The sequence below is a fragment of the Saimiri boliviensis genome, chromosome 5 (genome assembly GCF_048565385.1).
Source record: "Saimiri boliviensis isolate mSaiBol1 chromosome 5, mSaiBol1.pri, whole genome shotgun sequence".
Lineage (NCBI taxonomy): Eukaryota > Metazoa > Chordata > Mammalia > Primates > Cebidae > Saimiri > Saimiri boliviensis.
Genome location: NC_133453.1, coordinates 14,120,920 through 14,145,103, shown reverse-complemented (window position 1 = coordinate 14,145,103; position 24,184 = coordinate 14,120,920). Strand labels below are relative to the sequence as shown.

The 24,184-nt window shown below is 39.6% G+C and overlaps 1 protein-coding gene across 3 annotated transcripts in view; it reads left to right on the top strand.

Annotated features, from left to right (window-relative positions):
* COL4A3 (collagen type IV alpha 3 chain) overlaps positions 1-24,184 on the top strand; it is a 146,736-nt gene that overhangs the window by 87,374 nt on the left and 35,178 nt on the right. For all 3 annotated transcript variants that reach the window (XM_039469578.2, XM_003925461.4, XM_074398943.1), the window contains exons 12-26: positions 68-109; positions 332-409; positions 1,198-1,260; positions 1,824-1,883; positions 3,161-3,205; positions 3,469-3,522; positions 4,750-4,791; positions 7,238-7,322; positions 8,522-8,557; positions 11,471-11,635; positions 14,511-14,603; positions 15,072-15,167; positions 18,286-18,356; positions 19,137-19,319; positions 21,159-21,327. In XM_039469578.2, the coding sequence (XP_039325512.2) occupies positions 68-109; positions 332-409; positions 1,198-1,260; positions 1,824-1,883; positions 3,161-3,205; positions 3,469-3,522; positions 4,750-4,791; positions 7,238-7,322; positions 8,522-8,557; positions 11,471-11,635; positions 14,511-14,603; positions 15,072-15,167; positions 18,286-18,356; positions 19,137-19,319; positions 21,159-21,327 (1,282 nt within the window). The remainder of the gene's footprint in view (positions 1-67; positions 110-331; positions 410-1,197; positions 1,261-1,823; positions 1,884-3,160; positions 3,206-3,468; positions 3,523-4,749; positions 4,792-7,237; positions 7,323-8,521; positions 8,558-11,470; positions 11,636-14,510; positions 14,604-15,071; positions 15,168-18,285; positions 18,357-19,136; positions 19,320-21,158; positions 21,328-24,184) is intronic.

The following is a 24,184-nucleotide window of genomic DNA, read 5'->3' as shown; positions in this document are numbered from 1 at the left end:
ACTTTGATGGGCTTTGACTATTCATATTTACTTTTAGAAAATAATCTGGTTTTGTGTTTTCTTACAGGGTCACATGGGTGACAGAGTGATAGGACAAAAAGGAGAGCGGGTAATTTAAATACTACGTTTTATTAGCAGGCAAGATACTTTGTCTAGAGCATATCAACCTATGCCGTTTACTTACTGGCCAAGGAGAAATTAACATATCTTCATTTGTTCTATCTGCCGGTACAAGCACTAAAGGGGAAAAGTAGACCTTTCAAACGTAGTAGTAACATGAAATGCTGACGCTGTTGTTTATTTTCTCACTCCTGAGTGTTTTTGTCTTTAGGGTGTGAAAGGATTAACAGGACCCCCAGGACCACCAGGAACAGTTATTGTGACCCTCACTGGCCCAGACAACAGAACGGTAACTCTGCAATTTTATGATTAGGGTTGCACCTTCCTGTGTCTAGGATGAAGTCCTTGTGACCCTGAACCTCTTTTACAAGCTCTTGTTATCTAAGCCCAGCTCAGCCTAGCTCCCTCAGCCAGCTGAAACTCCAGGATTAATTATTTCCTGTCCTTTACTCGTAAACCTGAAAATGTTATGTGGGGAAGATGTGAGGCTCCAGCCTGGGCAACAGAGTGAGACTTTGTCTCAAAAACAAACAAACAAACAAACAAACAAACAAACAAAAACTTTCTTTAAAAAAAAGTTTGCAGGTAGTTTCAGTGAGTTCACAGGTATAAAATTTGAAATGTGAGGCTGAGCACGGTGGCTCACTTCCATAGTCCCAGCATTGGGAGGCTGAGATCGGGAGTTTGAGACCAGCCTGATCAACATGGAGAAACTCTGTCTCTAATAAAAATACAAAATTAGCCAGGCGTGGTGGCACATGCCTGTAATCCTGGCTACTTGGGAGGCTGAGGCAGGAGAACTGCTTAAGGCCAGGAGGCAAAGGTTGTGATGAGCCAAGATCATGCCATTGTACTCCAGCCTGGGCAACAAGAGTGGAACTCTGTCTCAAAAAATAAAAATTAAAATTAAAAAATTGAAATATGAGAAATGGAAGGTCTAATGAGTTGTGTTAACATGAGACACATTCATAATTTGTAAACCCAGTTTATTGAACAGATAGAGGATTTGTCCCACTGTTGAACCAGTGAAATCTCATTTCATCCACTTGCAATAATGTTGGACTGTTTCTTTGGCAGAACCTCAAGGGGGAAAAGGGAGACAAGGGAGCAATGGGCAAGCCTGGACCTCCTGGACCCTCAGTAGGTTATTTAGAGTTATATTGTACCCACAACACAAAGTAGAAACTTAGTATTTAGTTTGATGCATGTTTTGCCTTCAGTTGTTTTCTTTTTTTTTTTTTTTAAGAAAGTAAAGGAATAAAGAAGGGCTACTCCACAGGCAGAGCAGCTATTGCTTTTAAGTCTTAATATTGGCTAAACTACAATAACATTTGACCTCAAAGATCATGAATACACGAGTTATTTTATAGCCACTCCTAGCTGAAATCCCTGCACTGTGGTACATGCATCCAATGCCACCCATCTTATGATTTATCTTCAGCATCAGCTTTTTTAGCATCTGTTTTTTAATTACTATTCATCAAGATTTCTCTCTTAGATGGCTCATTTAAACATGTTTAAAAGATTTCTCTCTTTTTTAGCATCTGTTTTTTAATTACTATTCATCAAGATTTCTCTCTTCGATGGCTCATTTAAACATGTTTTTAAATGGCAGAATAACCAAAAGGGACAAATTAATGAAAATCAATGTAAGCAAAAAACTCAATAATTCTTAAAACTTGACAAAGCTCTAATTCATATAGGGACTGCCTGGAGAATCATACGGATCTGAAAAGGGTGCTCATGGAGAGCCTGGCCCACAGGTAAATTTGGAAATTCAGTGCCATGTGCAACTTTAATTAGTCAGGACCTGGGACTCTTGAGGTTTTGGGAACAAGATGCCAAACTCAAACTAGCTTTAAGTTAATTTTTGTTCTTTAAGATTTGGGAGGCAAGATTTACTTGCTTAAGTATCTAAGAAGTTCAAGGCTAAAACAGGGTTCAAGGACTTCGGAGCCTGAAAAAATAAGGGCAGAATTCCCTCTCCATCTCATTTCTGCTTCTCTCTGCCTATCAGCCCCATGCTCTCCTCTGACAAATGATCTTCCATGTCAGGGGAGATGGGGAGAAAGAGCTACCTTGCAGCAGACAACTTCAGGGTAATGGCATTAAAGGAGAAAGACAGCATCTTTCTCCCTGTGTCCGTTTATAAAATCCCAGGGAATTAATCTCATTGGCCCAGCTTGGTCCTGTATCTCACTCTGGAAAAAAGGCTGCAGCCAAGAGAAAAGGGTATGATGATTGGGCAGGCCAGTGGGGCAGTGGGCTACTGATACTGACTGTGCCATCAGAACCACCCAGAGAGGGGAAAGAGCGGCCCCCAAAGGAAATAAAGCAATCTGTGGCCAGAAGTGTGCGGTTGGGAAAACAGAAGCAGCAAGGGCCCACTCCCCCACTCAGATCCATTTTGGAAAAACTTAAATTCATATATTGTGTTAAATCTCTAATAATTATACATTGGGAAAAGTAAAATCTATAAAAATTATTTGCCTAATAAAACATATTCAATGAACATGATTTTTAAATTTTATCAGGAAGGGCAAATCCATCAAAGTCAATCCAAGCTGTCAGTTGAGATACCGCACTGTATCTTTTATACATGTATCTAAATATAGGCACACCTGGGGTGCAGGGAATTACCAATATTTCAAATAAATAAATAAGTGGACTGTGAACACTGTTCTTTTTCTAGGCTTCCTTATTTACTTCTCCACCTAGTGTGTTTTTTATTTTCCTTCCAAGCTTAGGATTAACAGCATCAACTCTAATTTAAGTTTGGCTGTTAACATTCTTGCTTCCTTCCTTCTTTGACTTTCTCTAGTTTCCCATTCTGACTGGCTTCTGCCTGCCCTGGAAAGAGAGGGTCATTGTGTATTCCGTGGTTAATAGTTTTTCCTTCTAACACCTGGTTGAGGAGCCTTACTCAGACTTCATGCCTGAGGTCAAGAGAAGATGATCATAAATAACACTTAAGATTTCAATATTTGTAAAGTTAGCCATATTTATTAAATTTCATGTTTTTGATTTGTTTTTGCTGTAGGGAAAACCTGGAAAAGATGGTGTTCCTGGCTTCCCTGGAAGTGAGGTATATAGACTTGATTTAGTCCATGGAGGTAGTGAAACTGTCATTCCTACTAGATGAAGAAGGATTTTTTAAGTTACTAAATAGTTATAAACAAACAAAAAGCCTACAGCTTTTAAAAATTGCATTTGGGAATCATAGTTTTACATCTCCCATTCATCTGAGCATAATTCTTGGTTTCAGAAGAGTTCAAATTGCACCTGCTGCCTACAGAAGCAGTTGGCTCATGTGTCTTCTGACCCATTTCCTTTTGTTCTTTTCTTTAGGGAGTCAAGGGCAACAGGGGTTTCCCTGGGTTAACAGGTGAAGATGGCATTAAGGTAACCCTCTTCCTAATATCCTATCCATCGCCTTTTAAAATAGGTTGGGTTTTGCCTATGCTTTTACTTTTGCCTATACCCTGGACCTAAGTACAAGGGATTATAATAACAGACTTCATTCAAATACCCTAGTAGGTCTGTTAAGAAGAAAAGAGAGATATGGCAACTTTACTTAAACATTTGAAGGGTATTATTGATGGAAAGATATTAAATTTGTACTGTGTACTTGAAGTTGTCTGACTTAGAACCAGTGAGATTCCAGCTTCCCATGAGGAAGAGACTGAAAAAGGCCTACAGTTGTAGGAAGTTTGTGGTTATTTGAGATCAAGCATAGGCTAGAGTTCATGAGTCTCAATCTGAGTCATGATACATTGAAAGGTCGTAATCAATTATAGGTGAACTGTTTTCTGCACTTCTGACAATATGTTACAGACACTTTCAAATAATTTTGTAGTGATGTGTTTCTTAAAGACAGGGATACGTTCTGAGAAATGCATCATTAGCTGTTTTCGTCATTGTGCGAATATTATAGAATGTACTCACACAAACCTAAAAGGCAGAGATTGTTGATTCTAGGCTACAAACCTGCACAGCATGTCACTGTACTGAATAATATAGACAACTGCACCACAGTGGTGGGTATTTGTATATCTGAACATATCTAAACATAAAAAATGTGTAGTAAAAATATGCTATTATAATCTTATGAGACCACTGCCATATAAATAGTCCATCATTGACCCAAACATTGTTATGTGACACATGGCTATATAGGTAGGTATATGTGGAGATTCAAGATTTACCCTTTAATGGTATCACTTCCAGTAGAATTCTGAAATGCCTTCTTGAAGGAAAGGGGGTTGGTTGTAGCTGCGACGCTTGGAAATTCATACAACCTACAGTCTGATATTCCTGTGCCTCTAACCTGGGTATGAACACAGGAATGTGCCATGCACATGAACAGGCATTGAAGATGGTGTTGTCAAAGAAACCTGTACAACCACCAGGTCCATAATGACTTCTGTACAACCTTGTAGACAGGATTCCTTACCCAGATACGGGCTCTCCAGGAAAATAATTTAACGTCAGTGTCCCTTTAACTTTGATTTGGTTTGTACATGACATCTAAATATCAATCTCTTGTTCATTTTAACTATACATTTTGCTTTTTATGTGTAAATACTTTGGATGAACATAGTTACAATTTGTAATTGTCTTTCATTGTAGGGACAGAAAGGGGACATTGGCCCTCCAGGATTTCGTGGTCCAGTAAGTGTGATTAAATACAGTATCAGTGCTGTGTTGATCAAGTCCTTTAAAGTAGCAAGGACATTTTGAATCAGGGTCTCTCATTAACTGTGTGAGAGAGATTATAGCATTTACTTTTCATCAAACTCGGGCAGAAAATAGCCGGTCACTATTTGTCCCTTTGACAATGGGTAAATATTTCCATGTGGCCCCTGGAATGCAGTAGTGATGCCCATGCTGAGCTATGGAAGAGAAGAAAAGCTTTGCTTAAGCAGCCCACGCCCAGGGTGATCCTGCACCTTCGGGATAGAGGAGGATAGCAAGGCACCAGGGGGTAAAGAAACCCACTTCTCCTCCCCTCCACCTGGCCCTGTGTTATGACAACTCCTGAGCTTGTAGGCAGCAGAAGCTAAGCTACAGATTTAACATATGGCCAGCAAAAAGCAATCATTCCAGCCCAAGCTCTGTGTAGGAGGCGTGCTCCTCTTCCCAGCAGATATGTATTTAATGTCAGCTCCTAACTGCAGAGCAGCCACATTCTATATTCTATGACTCTGCAGATGAAGAAGAGAAAGGGGATCTTGACTCTGAGTGCTGGTGTCCATTCATCTCCTACCTCAAAAAACAGTGGTTCTCACATTCAGTGTGCCAAGCAAGGCTGCCACCAATGATCATGTGGGTTGAACAAAATGGCACATGACGGCAAAAGAGTCATGAGGGGAAAGGGTGTCCTGTCAAAAATACAGTTCTCAGACCCCCATGCTCAGTAATGTAACTCAGTAATTGGAGGGGGGCCTGGAAATCTGCATCTTTACCCTGAAAGCAAATGACTTGGATGCATAGAGTCCTGTCTTAGTCTGTTTTGTGCTGCTACAATAGAATAACTGAGATTGAGTGATTTATAAAGAACAAGAATCTATTTTCACAGTTCTAGAGGCTGGGCAGTCCAAAATCCTGGTGCTGGCCCTTGATCTGGTGAGGGCTCTCTTGGCTGCATCCTCACATGCAGAAGGCAGAAAGGCAAGCTGGCCTGAGGCTGCTCAAAGCCTCTTTTAATAGGGCCTTAACCCCATTGAGAGAGAAACCTTCATGGCCTAATTGCCTCCTAAATTCCCTGCCTCTTCATTCTATCACATTGATAACACCTGAATTTTGGAGGGGACACATTCAAACTACAGCAGTCCCAAAATACTTCAGTGGAGTTGCCAGGAAGATAAATGAGCTATGTTTTGAAATCACTTAGCACTGTGCCCAACACTTGGTGAGTGCACGCAGATCATTACAGAGTTCATGGTGAACATTATTATGTTATATTATTAATATAATACTTTTGTAATTGTATACATACTGCTTAACCACAAGGCTCTTGTTACTTCATCTTAAATAAGTCAACAAAGTAATTGATCCATCTAACATATGAAAAAACAAAGAGGGTTTTTTTTTTAAAACCTTTGATATTTTCACCATTTTTCTTTCAAGATAAATGTACTGAGTGCTAAATGAAATCTATGTTTCCATTCCATTCCATTTCAGAGGAATTCTTAGCACGCCTCACTGCGTATTTTCTTATATTCCATTCCATATAACTGTTTGCAGATTCTACTAACCTCAAAAGAAGTTCTACTAGGAAGACAATGGTTAGGAACACCAGCAGTAGGTCCACTGAGCATGTCAGAAACAATATTCCTCAATTCGTGCAGGTCAATGGTGCCCTGGAATTAAAATAAAAATAAAAATAAAAATAAAAACAGTATTGTTTTGATGCTCAGCTTCTATACACTTCCAAAATGGAAAAAAAAAGTTTAGTCCACCAGGACCAGCATCTTTGAAAAGTGAAGTAGAATAGAATAAAATGTATCGGGGTTGATCATATGTTGTAATAATAAGTTACTGCTTTGTGAAACTTTAATTTTTCTATAGCTATGTATGTATACACATAAATGTGTTGTGTAACCTGGGTCACATCATAAAGTGTATTTCTAATTGAAAGCCCATAAAATATCTGATGCTGTGACACCGGAAAGGTCTACTTATTTAAATTTTTCCATCTACTTTTCTTTTCTTTTTTTTTTTTTTTTTTTTTTTTTTGAGATCGAGTCCTGCTCTGTCGTCAGGCTGGAGTGCAGTGGTGCAATCTTAGCTCACTGCAAACTCTGCCTCCCACATTCAAGCAATTCTGCCTCAGCCTCCTGAGAAGCTGGGACTACAGGTGTGCACCACCACACACAGCTAATTTTTGTATTTTTAGTAGAGATGGGGTTTCACCATGTTGGCCAGGATGGTCTCAATCTCTTGTTCTACCTACATTTACATGAATGTTTCATTCCTGCTAACATGTAAATCTATGAATTCAGGAAAATAAGGAAGCCATCTTTGGGCCAAAATGAAGAAACTGAAGTAATTTATGCTTGGTGAGCTGTCCATAAATAGCTATCCTTTCTCTTTATTCATTTCTTTCTCCTCTAAGACAGAATATTATGACACATACCAAGAAAAGGGAGATAAAGGCATTCCAGGCCCACCAGGGCCCAAAGGAGCTCGTGGCCCACAAGGTAAGAATAAATTTCTTCCCAAAGCATTTGCTGAACATAGTTCTGGCTTTCTTTCAAGGTAATAAATAGCATGTGCTTATAGGATTGACATGGGGGAGGAATGGGAAGGGAGATCTCTTAATTTTCATTAGGGTGTTATTTTTTAATGTCTCCTATTCTTCATATTTTTATTTCATAGGTGATATATCAGGAAGGTAATTAAATTATCTTTAGGTAGCAAAGTATAAAGTTCAAATCTGTCACGAAAACACTCGCTGGAGGGCAGAAGGAGGAAGTGCAAGGCGCTGGCCATCTCAGTGGGATTAAGAAAGGAAAGATGGAGACCCAGAACAAACTTCCACAGAGATTTACAAGGGGGAACTGAAACTGGTTCCTTGACTCTTGGCACAATGATCTGTCCTTGATGCCATGAATTACTGTCACATGTACTTATGTTGTACCATTTTGGAGAAATCCAAAAGTTCTAGGCCAATCACTCTCATCACTGGCTACATATTTGAATCCCTGGGAACTTCTATAATGACCTTAACAAGGTCCCACCCTGTGATTCTGATGTCATTGTCTGGAGGAGGGCTGTGGACACTGGTAGATTGTGAAAACTCCCTGGACTAGTCCAACGTGCAGCCAGGATGGGGAGACACTGACCTAGACAAATGATTGAGATGAACAAGATTTCAAAGGGAACTTTTACTTAAAAGAATAAAATTTCCCACTGTATTTAAATAAAAGGACAGATCAATAGATTGATATAGATTTTCTTAAAAATCTGGCACACTTACTATAAATCACTCACATGTATATATAAATGAATGATAACCCCCAGAATGTTACAGGTGGAAGCAATCTAAGACAGAACATCAAGACAAACTGCAGATCCTGAATGTTCCAGCACTGTTTGATTTTCTTGCATCTGAACTTCCAGCAAAGTGCAGAATACACAGCAGGCTCTTAGTAAATCTCTGCTGAATTATATGAAAATGATAAGATGGCAAGATTTACTTCTGAATGTTAGACTTCTAAGATTAGTTTTCTCTTGTCTAAGTAAGTGACAATTTCTAATGTTTGTCTAGATGAGGGTAGGAAAAAACATGAAAACTCTGTATTATTAACTATCATTATATTGTCACCCAAGATTTCAAAAGCGGATGGGATAGCATTTGTATCTTTCTAAGCAATTAATTAATATTATATATTCCCAGGTCCCAGTGGTCCCCCCGGAGTTCCTGGAAGTCCTGGTATGTTCATGTTTCTTGGGGTACAGATAGAAATGCTATTATAAAGGAAAATACACTGTCCTCTATTAAGTTTGCATTATTTACATAAGACAAGTGTTTCATTAACTGATCTAAAAGTGTTTCCAGGCTGGGCACAATGGCTCACGCCTGTAATTCCAACACATTGGGAGGCCGAGACCAGTGGATCACCTGAGGTCAGGAGTTTGAGAACGGTCTGGCCAATATGGCGAAACCCTGTCTCTACTAAAAATACAAAAAAAAGGGGGTATGGTGGCATGTGCCTGTAATTCCAGCTAGTTGGGAGGCTGAGGCAGGAGAATCGCTTGAACCTGGGAGGTGGAGGTTGCAGTGATCTGAGATCATGCAGTGAGCTAAGATCATGCCACTGTACTTCAGCCTGGGCAATAGAGTGAGACTCTATCTCAAAATAAAGTAAAATAAAATAAAATATAAAAGTGTTTCCCACTTCTAAAATTGTCATCTTTGTAATTTATAGTGGAAGAAGGAGTAGAGCTGATATGAAGTGACATAGAAATGCTGTTTTTCACTTCTCAGCAGTTTTAACTATATATAAAGGCCTTATTGTCAGGGAATTTTTATAGCAACTTTGGGGTATAAGCAGGGGCCTTGAAACTCAAAGGTACAGAAATAGAAAACAATGTCATAGTAATGAAGTTGGTTGAAATGACAGTTTTTATAACATATCACAAGTTGCATAAGAATATGTACCTTTTACTTTTTCTGTGAAGTTCCAAACTTTCGTCTGTGACTCATTAGAGTGTTTACCTTTTGAGAGAGGAAAAAGAGTTGGATCAGGGATGGCCCATAGGGACTCACCAAGTATAACTGTAGCATGTTCTTCTTCATGGAAACAAAACTAAGAAAAAGAGCAAAATTTGATAAACTACTGTGGCAGGTGCCTGCCACTGATCATATTTTTCTCTATATGGTACTGTATATTATACTGCTTCATAATTTTGAAAATTAATCAAAATCAAACAGACTGCAGAACTATAAGTATACTATAATTCACTATAAACATAGATACAGAGATAAATATTATATGTACCTAAATATGCATGGAAAGACATACCTCAAACTGTTAATAGTAGATATCGCTTACAGTGTAAAAAGATATTTTAGAGCTCTGACACTGGGGAAGACCTCCTTCCCCCTGCCCATCCCCTAAGTGAAAAAGCGGGCTCCTTTAAGAAGCCAATAAATGAAAAATTACAAAGCTCTGGTTCGAGAAGAATTTTAGGATTTTTTTTTGTTTATGTGAAAAACGGCATTGGTATTTTAGGGGATTGCACTGAATCTGTAGATTGCTTTGGATAGTATCATCATTTTAATGATATTAATTCTTCTGATCCATGAGCATGGGATGTCTTTCCCACTTGTTTGTGTCCTCTTCAATTTCTTTCACCAGTGTTTTGCAGTTTTCCTTGCAGGGAACTTTCACCTTATTGGTTAAATGTAATCCCAGGTATTTTATATTCTATGTGTGGCTACTGCGAATGGGATTGCCTTCTTGATTTCTTCATTGGCTATTTCATTATTGGTGCCTAAAAAAAATGCTACTGATTTTTGTATGTTGATTTCATGTCCTGCAATTTTATCAAAATTGTTTATCAGTTCTAAGAGTTTTTTTTTTTATGGAATTAGGAGTGAAGAAAGATTGGTTAATGGGTATAAGCATATGGTTAGAAGGAATAAATTCTAATGTTTGATAGCAGAGTAGGGTGACTGTAATTAACAACAATGTATTGTATATTTCAAATTAACTAGAAAAGAGGACTTGAAATGTACTCAACACAGAAATGATAAATACTTGTGTCATAGATAGTCAAAATATCCTGACCTCATCATTACATTACACATTCAATACATGTAACAAAATTTCACAGGTACCCCATAAATTAGTACAAATATAAATATGCCAAAGTAAAATATGATAAAAAATTACAAAGCTCTGAAACAGTGTCAATCAGAAGAATTTGCCTTTATGTTCATGTAATAGGACATAATCAGATATTACCCCTGCTGGTTTCTCAGCCCTTTGCTGTAGCATCTCTCTACTTAATAGTTAAACTGTTGGCTGGGAGCGGTGGCTCACACCTGTAATCCCAGTACTTTGGGAGGCTGAGGTGGGCGGATCACTAGGTCAAGAGATCAAGACCATCCTGGCCAACATGGTGAAACCCCGTCTCTACTAAAAATACAAAAATTAACTGGGCATGGTGGCACGTGCCTGTAGTCCCAGCTACTCGGGAGGCCGAGGCAGGAGAATTGCTTGAATCCGGGAGGCGGAGGTTGCAGTGAGCCGAGATCGCGCCATGGCACTCCAGCCTGCCGCCTGGCGATGGAACAAGACTCTGTCTCAAAAAAAAAAAAAAAAAAAAAAAAAAAGTTAAACTGTTTGTGGGACAGAGATTTGAGACTGTCTCATCCTCACCATTTTAAGATTAGGGCGGGGTAGCTATCACACCCTCTTATGTCTAAGACCCTGACAGGAATAAAGTCCGCTTAGCAACTTTCTCTCTCGTTTTGGGCACTGCGAGCATCCTCTAGTCTCTGATAAAAAACATCTACAAAGTAGCATATAAGGAAGTGTTTCTCTTCCTTTTAAATAAAAAGACTACAGTGCATCCCAAACTCTGTTTCAGTTTCTTGTAACAGATTAGATAAATTTTCCTGTGGGAATGGAATGTTCTGCACTTTGCTGCAGTGTGGTTACTTAACAAGGCCGCAGATGAAAATAGCAAGGATATTCACTTTTTTATTCTATGTGCATTATGTACCTCTCCATGGTGCAACTTTTATAAATAAATTATATCACTCTTGCAATTGAAAAATAAATTTGTATTAATTGGGAAAAAATGTAAAATACAAGACATGATTATTTTCTCCAAGGACCATCAAGGCCTGGCCTCAGAGGAGTCCCTGGATGGCCAGGCTTGAAAGGAAGTAAAGGGGAACGAGGCCCCCCAGGAAAGGATGCCATGGGGACTCCTGGGTCCCCAGGATGTCCTGGTTCACCAGGCCCTACAGGATCACCGGGACCTCCAGGACCACCAGGTAAGGATGTGAAGAGGATCCCTTTTGCGTACAGCTCCCCGTGACAAATGTGTGCAAATCAGGGGCAAGAAACCCTCCTCACAGCTCAGCCGTCAGTCTGTGTGGTTTTTATGAGTTATCTTTCTGATAGTCCTTATTTCACTAACTCTCTGTGAAAGAAACTCATGCAATGACTACTTGACAAATACAGCAAAGTCTTAGCCCAAGTTTCCCAGAGAGCAGAGCAGGAGGCAGGGACTAGGAGAGTGAAGCGGGGAAGGATGCGTGGCTATCAAGTTGGCCTTGGCCAAATGCAACTGCCTGTTCAGCCCTGGAGACTATCCTCTAAGAAGCCTGTGCCAGGGGAGAAAGAGGCAAGAATTTATCCATTTGCTTCTAGTTCCCACGGCTCAAATATTCCACACCCCCTGCACCTCCAGAGACAAGCAGCCCCCCACTTCCCATTCTCCCACCTCCAAGCTGTGTTTGCATGGTTCCCAGAACATCCCATGCCTTGGCATCACCAGGCAAACCCCAGGGCAGTAGGCCAGAGGGGTGCCGCATGGGGTGTAAGGCCACATGCATGAAGTAAAGGGGTCAGAGATGACAGAGCCATGGCCCGATGGACTTGAAGTGGTGCTCAGAGGTCCTGACACAGGCAGCCTTTCTTTCGTATCCCTCTTCAGAGCCACTTATATGTACCTATGTGTTGGCTCATAGGTACAATAGGTCCTCACGAACATATAGATCACACTTTATATTTTAACATACTTTTTCTGGGGCCAAGTGTGGTGGTGTGCTTATAATCCCAGCCTCTTCCAAGTCTCTAGTAAGATGGAGGTTTAGGCTGGGTGCAGTGGCTTATGTCTGTAATTCCAGCACTTTGGGAGGCCAAAGCAGGCAGATCACCTGAGGTCAGGAGTTCAAGACCAGCCTGGCCAAATGGTGAAACCCCATCTCCATTAAAACTGCAAAAATTAGTTGGGCATGGTGGTGGGCACCTGTAATCCCAGCAACTCAGGAGGCTAACGTAGAAGAGTTGCTTGAACCTGGGAGGTGGAGGTTGCAATGAGCCGAGATCGGGCCACTGCACTCGAGTCTGGGCAAGAGAGGAAGCTCCATCTCAAAAAAAAAAAAAAAAAAAAAAAAAAAAGATAGTGGTTTATTATCCTCTTTTTTTCTGTGTCAAGGCTGACATGCAGGGCTCACAGGGCTAATGAAGCTAAAGCAAGGATCTGGGCCCAGGGGCTTACTGCTCCCTCCCTGAAACGTCGTGCTCCCTCTGTGTCTGCTACACTCTGCTGAGAGCCCTTTGCTTCCTACCTTCCCTTCTCTAAACAACGCTCATCTATGCTTCGTGTTGCAGCTTCAAGTTCAAGCCTAGCAGAATGCTTTCAGTGAGTCCGTATCCTGTAACCTCCAAGCTTCTCCCAACTGTAAAAGTTTTCACATTGCCTTATCTTTGTCTTGTCAGTTTTTTTTTACAAGAATCAAGGCATTTTGAGGTCAAAAACTGTGTCTTTTTGACTGTTTTAAATGTAGCATAGGGAACACTGCAGGCACTCAAATATTTTTTGAATTAAGCATCGATTGAGTATGAAAATATACAAGTACACAAAAATGTATGAATGTAAAAGTATTCATGTAAGTCTACATTAAGTATTAAACTTTTATCAGATTGTACCATTTAAAGAAGACCCTCCAGGTATTTTAAAGATGGAGAAAACTGATCACAAAATGGTCACTCTTTTGTGTTACAATGAAATTAAATGTTTCCAGTGGTACCTTGTTTTTCTGAAATTTGGGACAGCTATGGTACTGTTTTTAAATATTTACTTTCATCACCACTGCCTTCAACCTGTAATTGAAATGACAAAGCCAAAAATTAGATTACTGAACACAATTAACCAGCTTAAGAGAAGCTGCTTTTCATTGCAACATTACAGTAGCAGATAATGTGGAAACTGAAAAGACCTTTCTTAGAGATTTGCTTTAAGGATGACAACTCAATTGATACGGACAAGCAACAAAGAGAATACAGATGATATCCTGAGTCAGGATCCATTACTTTTACTCAATATATATTAAGCATCTACAGTATATCAGGAAAATATAATGTATCTAAAAATATCCAGAATAAGATTTGATCATTTGTCTCAAGATGCTAAAGGGATTGTCCGTGTATTAGCCCTTTCCCATGCTGCTAATAAAGACATAACGGGACTGCTTAATTTATAAAGGAAAGAGGTTTAATTGACTCACAGTTCAGCATGGCTGGGGAGGCCACAGTAAACTTATAATCATGGCAGAAGGGGAAGCAAACATGTCCTTTTTCACATGATGGCAACAAGAAGTGCTGAGAAAAAGGGGGAAAATCCCCTTATAAAACCATCAGATCTCTCACAACAAAGTAAAAGAAAAAAATTATAATAAAACCATCAGATCTCGTGAGCACTATGTCACAATCACAAGAACAGCATGAGGGTAACGGCTCCCATGATTAAATTACCTCCACCAGGTTCCTCTCATGACACATGGAGATTATAAAAACTATAATTCAAGATGAGATTTGGCTGGGGACACAGGCAAACCATATCATTTTTAAATAATTGGAAAAAACTAAGTACGATAAAATAGGTTGATTCTGTGACCAAAAAAAAATTATATAATTTTTAATGTAGCTTTCAAAGATCAACTACATTAAAAATACCACATCTATGTAATATGAAGGGAAGAGCTGGTCACCATGCCTTCTCAGCTGCAGATAAACTACTAAAGACTGGGATTCCAATACAAAGATGAGAAAGATGCATTTTAAATAATGCATATATTAAAACGCTTGCTACATTGAAAAAAACACAAATAAAAAACTATGTTTGGTACTGTATTTTTATAGGTGACATCGTTTTTCGCAAGGGTCCACCTGGAGATCGCGGACTGCCAGGCTACCTAGGGTCTCCAGGAATCCTTGGAGCTGAAGGACCCAAAGGTTGGTTCTTTCAATAATGTTCTATTAGGATAAGCTTTTTTCATCATCATTATTATCACTGATTTTTTCCCACCAAGATAAGAGTGATCCCAAACAGCAGCCAGTCAGTGATGACTTCTTTTCAATTAGCTGAAAGTATTCATTTATCTGTAAATCAATAATTTGGCACCCATGCAATAAATTGTTGGATATCCCAAAAATGTGAGTTTTTGCCTGCATGCAAGAAAATAGACGTTTTATGTTAGACTCTTGGAATTTCACCTTTCAGAAGAACTGTATAGCTCAGAACACGAAAGTAAGCAGATCTATAATAGATGAATTTTTAAATTAATATGTATAGTGTCCTAGATGATTTTCACTACCTAAAAATGTTTAAATGTAATAAATGATAGTGTGGTTGCAAAGTGTTTGTTTTTTCTGAGGACTCGATGTAGCTTTATAAGTAATGCTAGCCTACTCTCATTGCAGGAGAACCAGGTCTCTTGTGCACACAGTGCCCTTATATCCCAGGGCCTCCCGGTCTGCCAGGATTGCCAGGGTTACATGGTGTAAAAGGAATCCCAGGTACAAACAATTTGCATGCAAGTGTTTTTGCAAGCACAAAAGGGTCAATACACTGGAAGAAAATAGAAGCATTAGATTGGTGGATGTCTTGACGTGGTTTATATGAACTTGGAGGGAAGAGTTTCACAAACATATCTCTATTAACATAAAGTCAGCCAAAATCCAAGAAAAGCTAGTATTTTTCCCTGTTCCATTTTAATTGCTGACCGCTAGCAAAGTGTTGTAGGCAGGAATTGTCAACACAGTATCCTACAAGAGAACAGCAGGTAACTGAAGGCAGTGAAGCAGCCATATGAAACACACACCCTCTTTCTCTTCCATAAAGAAATATGCTTTCTCCCTTTTTTTCTCAAAAGACACACTACTCAGTCCATTTTTTCATGTTCCTACTTTTAAAAGAGTTATAGGAATATGTGGCATTTCACTTTCTACTTAAGGATGCAAATGCAATAAAAAAAAAATGCAACATCCTCAGTGCTGGGGATGAGAGTTGCAGCACTGCAGTTAAAAAACCGAGGGAGTAGCTGAACAGGTCAGCAGGCGGTCGGCACCAGCCCATTGTTACTATGCAAAACGCTAGGCCCTGCACTAATAAATCTTCCAAGTTTTCATGAGAAGAAAGGAATTGGAATTTTTATTTAAAATCTCATAGTGTTTTTTAAATTAGCCACTAAGTCAATTTTTGAAAGAAAAATTGACATTTTATGCCATGTCCTGAGTCTTAAATAAAGGATGATTCACAGGCCTTCCCTTGACAACTCTGTGCCAGGCCAGGACTCTCCACCCTGCATGGCTGCTCCCAGCTGTCACTACCTCTGCTTTTGACCTCCCCATCTTTAGTCACAGAATTGGCTATGGGCAAAACCTTGAAGTACAAAACGTCTGTTTATTGATTAGGTTCCTCTGCCCCTTGTGCCACTCCCCTGTCTACACAGGGCCTCTCCCTTGCTACCACCCACAGTCCTAACTCTGCCACCAGCACCTTGGTCTTCAAGACAGTGTCACCAAATTATGTATCATTAACCAGTAAGAGGTGAAGTTACAGAGCCACTGACCAGTGCGTTGGGTACTGTTCTAAGTATCTTATGTGTCTCCATTCCTTTATTTCTCACATCAACCCTAGAGGTTGGTGCTCTAATTAACCTCATTTTACAGATAAGGAAGCTGAGGAATCAGGTGGCATAGCCAATAATGTGGCAGAGGCTGAACTCAAATCCGGAGGTGTGCTCTTGCTCTCCACGCCTCCATCCCCTGACTGGGATGCTGTCACCTCTCTCCTCCTCAGGGGCTGCTTTTGGAAAGTTAATCCAAAGGTCTACCTGGCAACCTGGATAGGGAATGTTATACATTAACACCATCTAGTAGCCATCTGCATTGGCACAGGGTTTTCTGGGAGACTGGGTCTCAGTCCAAAGAAGAAAGATTAATGGTGGCAGCCATGGACACCGTGGCCAGACACTGGATGACATGCACTTGGGCAGGGATCCTTTGTCCCCTCAGATCCCACTCACTTCTCTTTTATGAAGGCTTCTGCTACTTTCAATGGCTGCCCCTGCCCTGACTCACAGGCCTGTGAGGGAAGGAGGGTCAGGGAGGTAGGTGCTGTTCCTCATGTCATTCCTGTTCAGTATCCAGAGACCTAGGGGAAATGTTCTATTAAAACAAAAACCAAAAGGAAGAAAATGAAGGAGGGCAATATGGAGAAAAAAATAATAAAAGATAAAATATCATTATTGTATACTCTCCTTATGTATTATCTTTGACTCAGTGTGAGCAGGGGAGCAGCTCACTGATGCTGATCACTCATTGCATGGTTGTAATTTCCATAGTTTCTCTACGTTTGGCCTATCCAGATACAGCTCAAATAAGCTTTGTAAGCTGTAAAATGGTTTGGATTACTATAAAAATATACATCCCAGCTCAATATCTTGCACAAAATAGAATCTGAATAGATATATGTTGATCAACTGACCAAAGACCTACCCAGAAGGTCATTTAAAGGGATCATCCTTACATAGATATTTAAATACCTCCGAGAAGTATAAAATTGTGCAATAAAATACAATTTGGCAAGAGACATCCAAAACCTTAGTAAAGCTTGTCATCATTTGGCTCTGCTATTATACTTTTAAAAATTTATTATAGGCCGGGCGCGGTGGCTCAAGCCTGTAATCCCAGCACTTTGGGAGGCCAAGGTGGGTGGATCACAAGGTCAAGAGATCAAGACCATCCTGGTCAACATGGTGAAACCCTGTCTCTACTAAAAATACAAAAAATTAGCTGGGCATGGTGGCGCGTGCCTGTAATCCCAGCTACTCAGGAGGCTGAGACGGGAGAATTGCCTGAACCCAGGAGGCGGAGGTTGCGGTGAGCCGAGATCGCGCCATTGCACTCCAGCCTGGGTAACAAGAGCGAAACTCCGTCTCAAAAAAAAAAAAAAAAAAAAAAAAATTATAAAGGAAATAATTGGATACATTTGGAGACCTAAATATCTAGAGACATCTTTCAAAGCATTGTGTACAACAGCCAAAAGTTGACAAATGTCTGCCTAACATCTAAATGTCTAAAAACAGCATTTAGCTAAATAAATCATGGCTCACCAACAAAACAGGCTGCTATGAAGCCATTTATAATGAAGCTATAAATTCATACTTACTCATACTTATTGGCATATATATACTATAATTCCAAAACAGTGTGTTTATGAATCTTGCGCAGTTACAGATATAAAAGTTTATGACTAATATACATTAAACTTTAGCAAATATTATCTTCTGGCAGATTTACGAGTGATTTTTAGTCACTTCTTTCTGCATAATTTTCTGACAATCAGCATATATTACTTTTAAAAGTAATACATACTCAGAAAAATAAAGATATATATAATTTCTTAAAATTATGAAGATGAAAATTTTAAGAAGCTAAGATCTGAGTTACTTTTTACATGATCCCTTGTTCTGGTTATTTACTCCCATTCTCTTACTGCATTTATGTTTTATGATAGAAGTTGTCTTTCTTTCTCCGTAAGAAAACACTCTATTTTCTTTATACATTGTATTACCGTGATTACTCAAAGTTGGTTCAAGGAGGAGTTAGTTAATAATTCATTGATTTGCAGGAAGACAAGGTGCAGCCGGCCTGAAAGGAAGTCCAGGATCCCCAGGAAATACAGGACTTCCAGGATTTCCAGTAAGATTTCATGTTTTTAAATCTTTAGCTTCCATTTGAAAAACTGCACACTCTGGAAATACGGTTGCAACACACTTAGGTTATCCACTTGGTGCCTTGCAAACAGTAGGCACTTAATAGATAACTGCTGATTAAATGAATAAATGTGTGACTGATTAAGTGAATGAGTTAATGAATTTATAGTTTGAAATGGTATCAGAAACAGAAAGCAGATTAACAGTTGCCTGGGGCTGAGGGTGGAACAGAGATTCATTGCAAATGTTTGAGGGAATTTGGGGGAGTGATTGAAATGTTTTAACACAATTGTGGTGATTGTGGCATAATTCTATAAATTTACTAAAAATCATTGAATTGTACTATTATAAAGGAGAAATTTTATAGTATGTAAATTATACCTCAATAAGTCTGTTAAAAATTAAAATCTTGATTGTCATTAGGAATCAAAAACTTATAGATAAATATACTTAGATCAAATTATTCAGAGAGGCTTGTTAAAACTTACCAGTATTCAAACATAACATGAATTATGGTGATTGTTCTATGATATTGAATTATATTATTGTGTGTATTGTCTTGAATTGTACTATCTCACTGAATTATTTTCAGTTTTGGAAGTTAAAGCAAAACAAACAAAAACTTGAAATAATAGTTGTGGATCAAAACAAGTGTGTTGGAAAGTTCATGTTAAATTTCAAAAGTTCTTGTTCACACTGTTTTTAAGATTGACACAAGAAGAATTGTATCAAAATACAATGCAGATTCATTTCTGTACTACCCTAGGGATTCCCAGGTGCCCAGGGTGACCCAGGACTGAAAGGAGAAAAAGGCGAAACACTTCAGCCTAAGGGGCAAGTGGGTGCCCCAGGGGACCCGGGGCTAAGAGGGCAACCTGGGAGAAAGGGCTTGGATGGAATTCCTGGAACACCAGGAGTGAAAGGATTACCAGGACCTAAAGGCGAACTGGTTGGTATCTAGCAACTTTACCCTCCCTATAAATGAAGTACTCTGAAGTTAAGAGATAAAAGTATTTTCCAAAAATGGCTGGCTGCTCAACATGATTCACCACTCTAACTGAAGAATGAAGCATCTTCAAATGAGCAGAAATAACCCAAGCAAATAGTTACAGTATTTTGACAAAATAAATAGGTAGCATTCAGTGATGTCACCCAATCAAAATTCTACATTGATAATGGCCCCATCTCATACACAAATTACAGTTCCATATTTGCATCAAATGAGTCTATTGAAAAGTTCAGAAAATGATATATAGTGGGAAGTTTTAGTAAATGTTTTGGGGGCAATGTCCATACTTTTAAATAAAACTAAATGCATAAGAGACAGCATATTTCAGGGTATGGTAGTCAAATAAAGGGATTAAATGTTTTGTCATTAATGGCATGATCTCGGCTTACTGCAATCTCCATCTCCTGGATTCAAGCAATTCTCCCACCTCAGCCTCCCCGAGTTGCTGGGATTACAGATATGTGCAACCATGCCCCGTTAATTTTGTATTTTTAGTAGAGATAGAGGCTTATCATGTTGGCCAAGCTGGTCTCGAACTCCTGACCTCAGGTGATCTGCCTGCCTTGGCCTCCCAAAGTGCTGGGATTACAGGCATGAACCACTGCACCCGGCCCCAAGATCTATTTTAAAATGTTACAGAGAGAGTGAACACCTCTCATCATAATGTATTTACAAGAGGTTTGCAAGGGATGCTGCTCAAACTATTCTATGAAATACCAGTTTCTCCTGGGGCTAATCTGTATAATCCAATAAAAGATTTATCTCAAACAGGTTTGGAGAAACCTGTTAAACAAATTTAAAAGTTCATTTACAGACCCTTTAATATCAGAATATGAATTGTGAGTCTTCCACATGAAGACAAGCTATCCAGTCTTTCCTAAATGCTTTTGACTACAAAGCCCTTTCTGGCTGGCAGCATCTACGAGACCAGCACTTCTCAGACCCTGCCTTGGCCAAGTCCCAGGCTACTTTGCGGTAGTTACATTTATAAAGCAACAGTGCTAGAATTCTGTTGGTCTAGTATTAAGAGAATTTGTATGATGTCCCTATTTGTATCTCACCAATTTTTCTTTATAAGTTCTGGTAAACCTGCTCCATGAAGTACATGAGAGAAAAATCAAGGCGGTGATTTGTTGAGTCTTACACCCTGACTTAAAAAAAGGAGACAGACCACTTAGCCATCTGATGATACTGAACAATGAAAAATTGAGTCAGGTTTATTTCGGGAGGCCATGATGGGAAGGAAGAGGGCTTACATTATTTTGTCAAATTCAACTTCTTTTAAAGATACAAATAATTTTCAAGGTTGTAGCATATGAAAATTTAAAAACTACACAGTTCAAGAGAGAAAATGGAGGTGGGAAATCTCCTCTGTCATGAAAATACCTGGTGAAAACACAAACTTTTAGTAGAGATGGGGTTTGCTGTACTCATTTTATTTAAAAAATGTAACATTACGATGAATATCGCCCCTAAAGTCATTTGAACTATTGGTCAGTTTGAAGGTAGTTTTAGTAGCTATTATCATATGGGAGACCCGTCTCAGTGGGACTCAAGGCAGTTTCAAGCTCAAAAAATGTTGCTTCACTCCAAAGGTTTATAAAACGGCAGAAACCCGCAGTGCTCTTATTTTAGTAATAATTCCCATCAAATGCCAAACGCTTTTTAATTCAAGATCTCAATGACAGCCTAACTGGTATTCATATTTGGAGGACGATTAACCTGTTCTAAGAAGATACTGGAATGAAGCACGATTCAAACACATTCCTGTTGTCACAGGCTCTGAGTGGTGAGAAGGGGGACCAAGGTCCTCCAGGGGATCCTGGCTCCCCTGGGTTCCCAGGACCTGCAGGACCAGCTGGACCACCTGGCTATGGACCCCAAGGAAAGCCTGGTCCCAAGGGCAGTCAAGGAGTTCCTGGAGCCCCTGGACCACCCGGAGAAGCCGGTTGGTTAGTTTTCTTTCCAGTCCTGTTTTCCGATGGAGTGGGTTGATGTTTTCTAGAGCTAACGAGGCTTTTCCAAGACTAAGAAAAATGTAGAAACTTGCTTCTAATGAATAGAATATATCAACTCGCAGATACCAGGAAAAAACATGTAGGGTATGTTAGAGAAATTTTTTCTCCATTACTGGGCAATTCAACTGAAATTTCCTAGAATATTCTGTATCTATTACTTACATAAAGATATGAAATGAATAGACCCTAAGCGTTAATGCAGATTTGTTTTTTGGGGCTTTTTTCAAAGACAGGATCTCACTCTGTTGACCAGGTTGGAGTGCAATGGCATAATCATAGTTTACTGCATCCTCAAATTTCTGGGTTTAATCTATCCTCACACCCGGTCTCCTGAGTAGCTGGGACTATCGGCACATGTCACCACAACCAGCTAATTTATATTTTATTTTTATTTTTTGTAGAGACAGGATCTTGCTGTGTTTCCCAGGCTGTCTCCAACTCCTAGCCCCAAACAATCCTTGCTGCAGCCTCCCACAGTGCTAGGACTACAGGCGTGAGCCACTGTGCCCAGCCACAGATTTAATGTTTTTGATCCATAACTCAATAGGCACTTTATAAATAAAACTTTAAAATATCTAAGACAAAAGAAGAAAAATAGCATGATAATAGTTTAAAAGTCCAAGTAACTTTGGGGATACACATATACTGGCCCTAGTTCTGGATTCAGGAGTGTAACTAAAGTTCAGAATAGCATGCTACTGACAGTTTTAGGCAAATAATGCCACCATGGTCATTTTTTACTTCTAAAATCACTTTAGGCCGGGCACAGTGACTGACACCTATAATCCCAGCACTGTGGAAGGCCAAGGTGGGCAGATTACTTGAGGTCAGGAGTTCAAGGCCAGCCTGGTCAACATGGCAAACTCCCATCTCTACTAAAAATACAAAAACATAGCTGAGCATGGTGGCACACACCCATAGTCCCAGCTACTTGGAAGTTTGAGGTAGGAGAATCACTTGAACCTGGAAGGTGGAGGCTGCAGTGAGCCAAGACCATGTTACTGCTCTCCAGCCTGGGTGACAGACTAAGACACTGTCTGAAAAATAAAGAAATAAATAAAATCACTTTAAACGGTGAGACCTAATAAACTGTGGTCTCTAAATCATTTTACATGGTCTTCCTTCATGGGTAAAACTTTCTGAGTGCACAACCTTATATGTTATAAACATATGCATCATTTTTGTCCACACATGTATGTAAATCTTATGACTTTCTCTATATATCAAATAAGTAAATATCTATGTTTATCTGTACCTTATTTTGGAGGCTGCTATTCTTTTTCTTTTCTCTCTCTTTTTTTTTTTTTTTTTTTTTTTTTTGAGACAGAGTCTTGCTCTTTCGCCCAGGCTAGAGTGCCATGGTGCAATCTCAGCTCATCGCAGCCTCTGCCTCCAGGTTCAGATGATTCTCCTGCTTCAGTATCCTGAGCAGCTGGGATTACAGGCACCCACCACTACACCCAGCTAATTTTCGTATTTTTAGTAGAGACGGGGTTTCACCATGTTGACCAAGCTAGTCTCGAACTCCTGACCTCAGGTGATCCACCTGCCTCGGCTTCCCAAAGTGCTGGGATTACAGATGTGAGCCACCACGCCTGACCAAAGGAGACTGCTGTTCTAATCCAGTTACTAGCAAACGGTGGTGGCCCACAGTCCAAGTCCAGCCCACTGCCTGATTTTATATGATCCACAAGCCAAGAATGGTTTTCACATTTTCAAATGACTGAAAAAAATGTTTAATGATATTTTGTGATGCATGAAAATTACATGAAATTCAAATGAGAGTACCCATAAATATAGTTTCTTAGAACACAGCCACACTCCTGCATATACTGTCTCTGGCTGCTTTTATGCTACAATGGCTGAATTGCGTAGTTGAGTAGATTTGGATCACAAAGACTAAATTACTTACTATTGGCTCTTTACAGCAGAAGTTTATTTAGCCCTGTTTTGATCCATTATCAAATGCTCTTTTGTTGTTTTTTTGTTTTGTTTTATGAGATGGAGTCTTGCTCTGTCACCCAGACTGGAGTGCAGTGGTGTGATCTCAGCTCACTGCAACCTCCACCTCGTGGGTTCAAGGGATTCTCATGCCTCAGCCCCCTAAGTAGCTGGGATTTGGTTAATCTTTGTATTTTTAGTAGAGATGGGGTTTCACCATGTTGGCCAGACTGGTCTTGACCTCCTGACCTCAAGTGATCCACTCGCCTTGGCCTCCCAAAGTGCTGGGATTACAAGTGTGAGCCACCGCCCCTGGCCCCTTCTGTTATTTCTAAGTGTGAATCTTTACTAAATAACTCCATTGTCATAAAATATATTATTATCAAAGTTGTCCCATCACATACTGTAAACCTGTTTTTCTATAAATAAGTGACTATATGGCCAACACTTATCACTAAACATGTTTTAATGTTTGCTGCTGTGGTTAGAATATTATCTCAAGTTCTTATCTGCTGGATAGGCATCCCTTCCCCTGTGACAGATGAGGAACCTATCAGAGAGGTTAAGAAAACTGTCCAAGTTCACAAACCCACGTCAGCCTTGCCCATATCAAAAATAGCCTTCCTGTGGAAACTAGTCCTCCAATAAATAAGTATCCTATCAGTATTTACCAATGTTTACACCTAATTCCATATTATCAGTTTTCTTGGACAGGCTATTTTCAATAGACCAGCATGTTGGGCTATTAATTTCCCATTTAGGAAAAAAATGCAGCTCGCTGCCAGTGCTCATTTCATTTACACAAACAAACTCTTTGAGGCTGAAGCAAATATGATTTTCATTGTG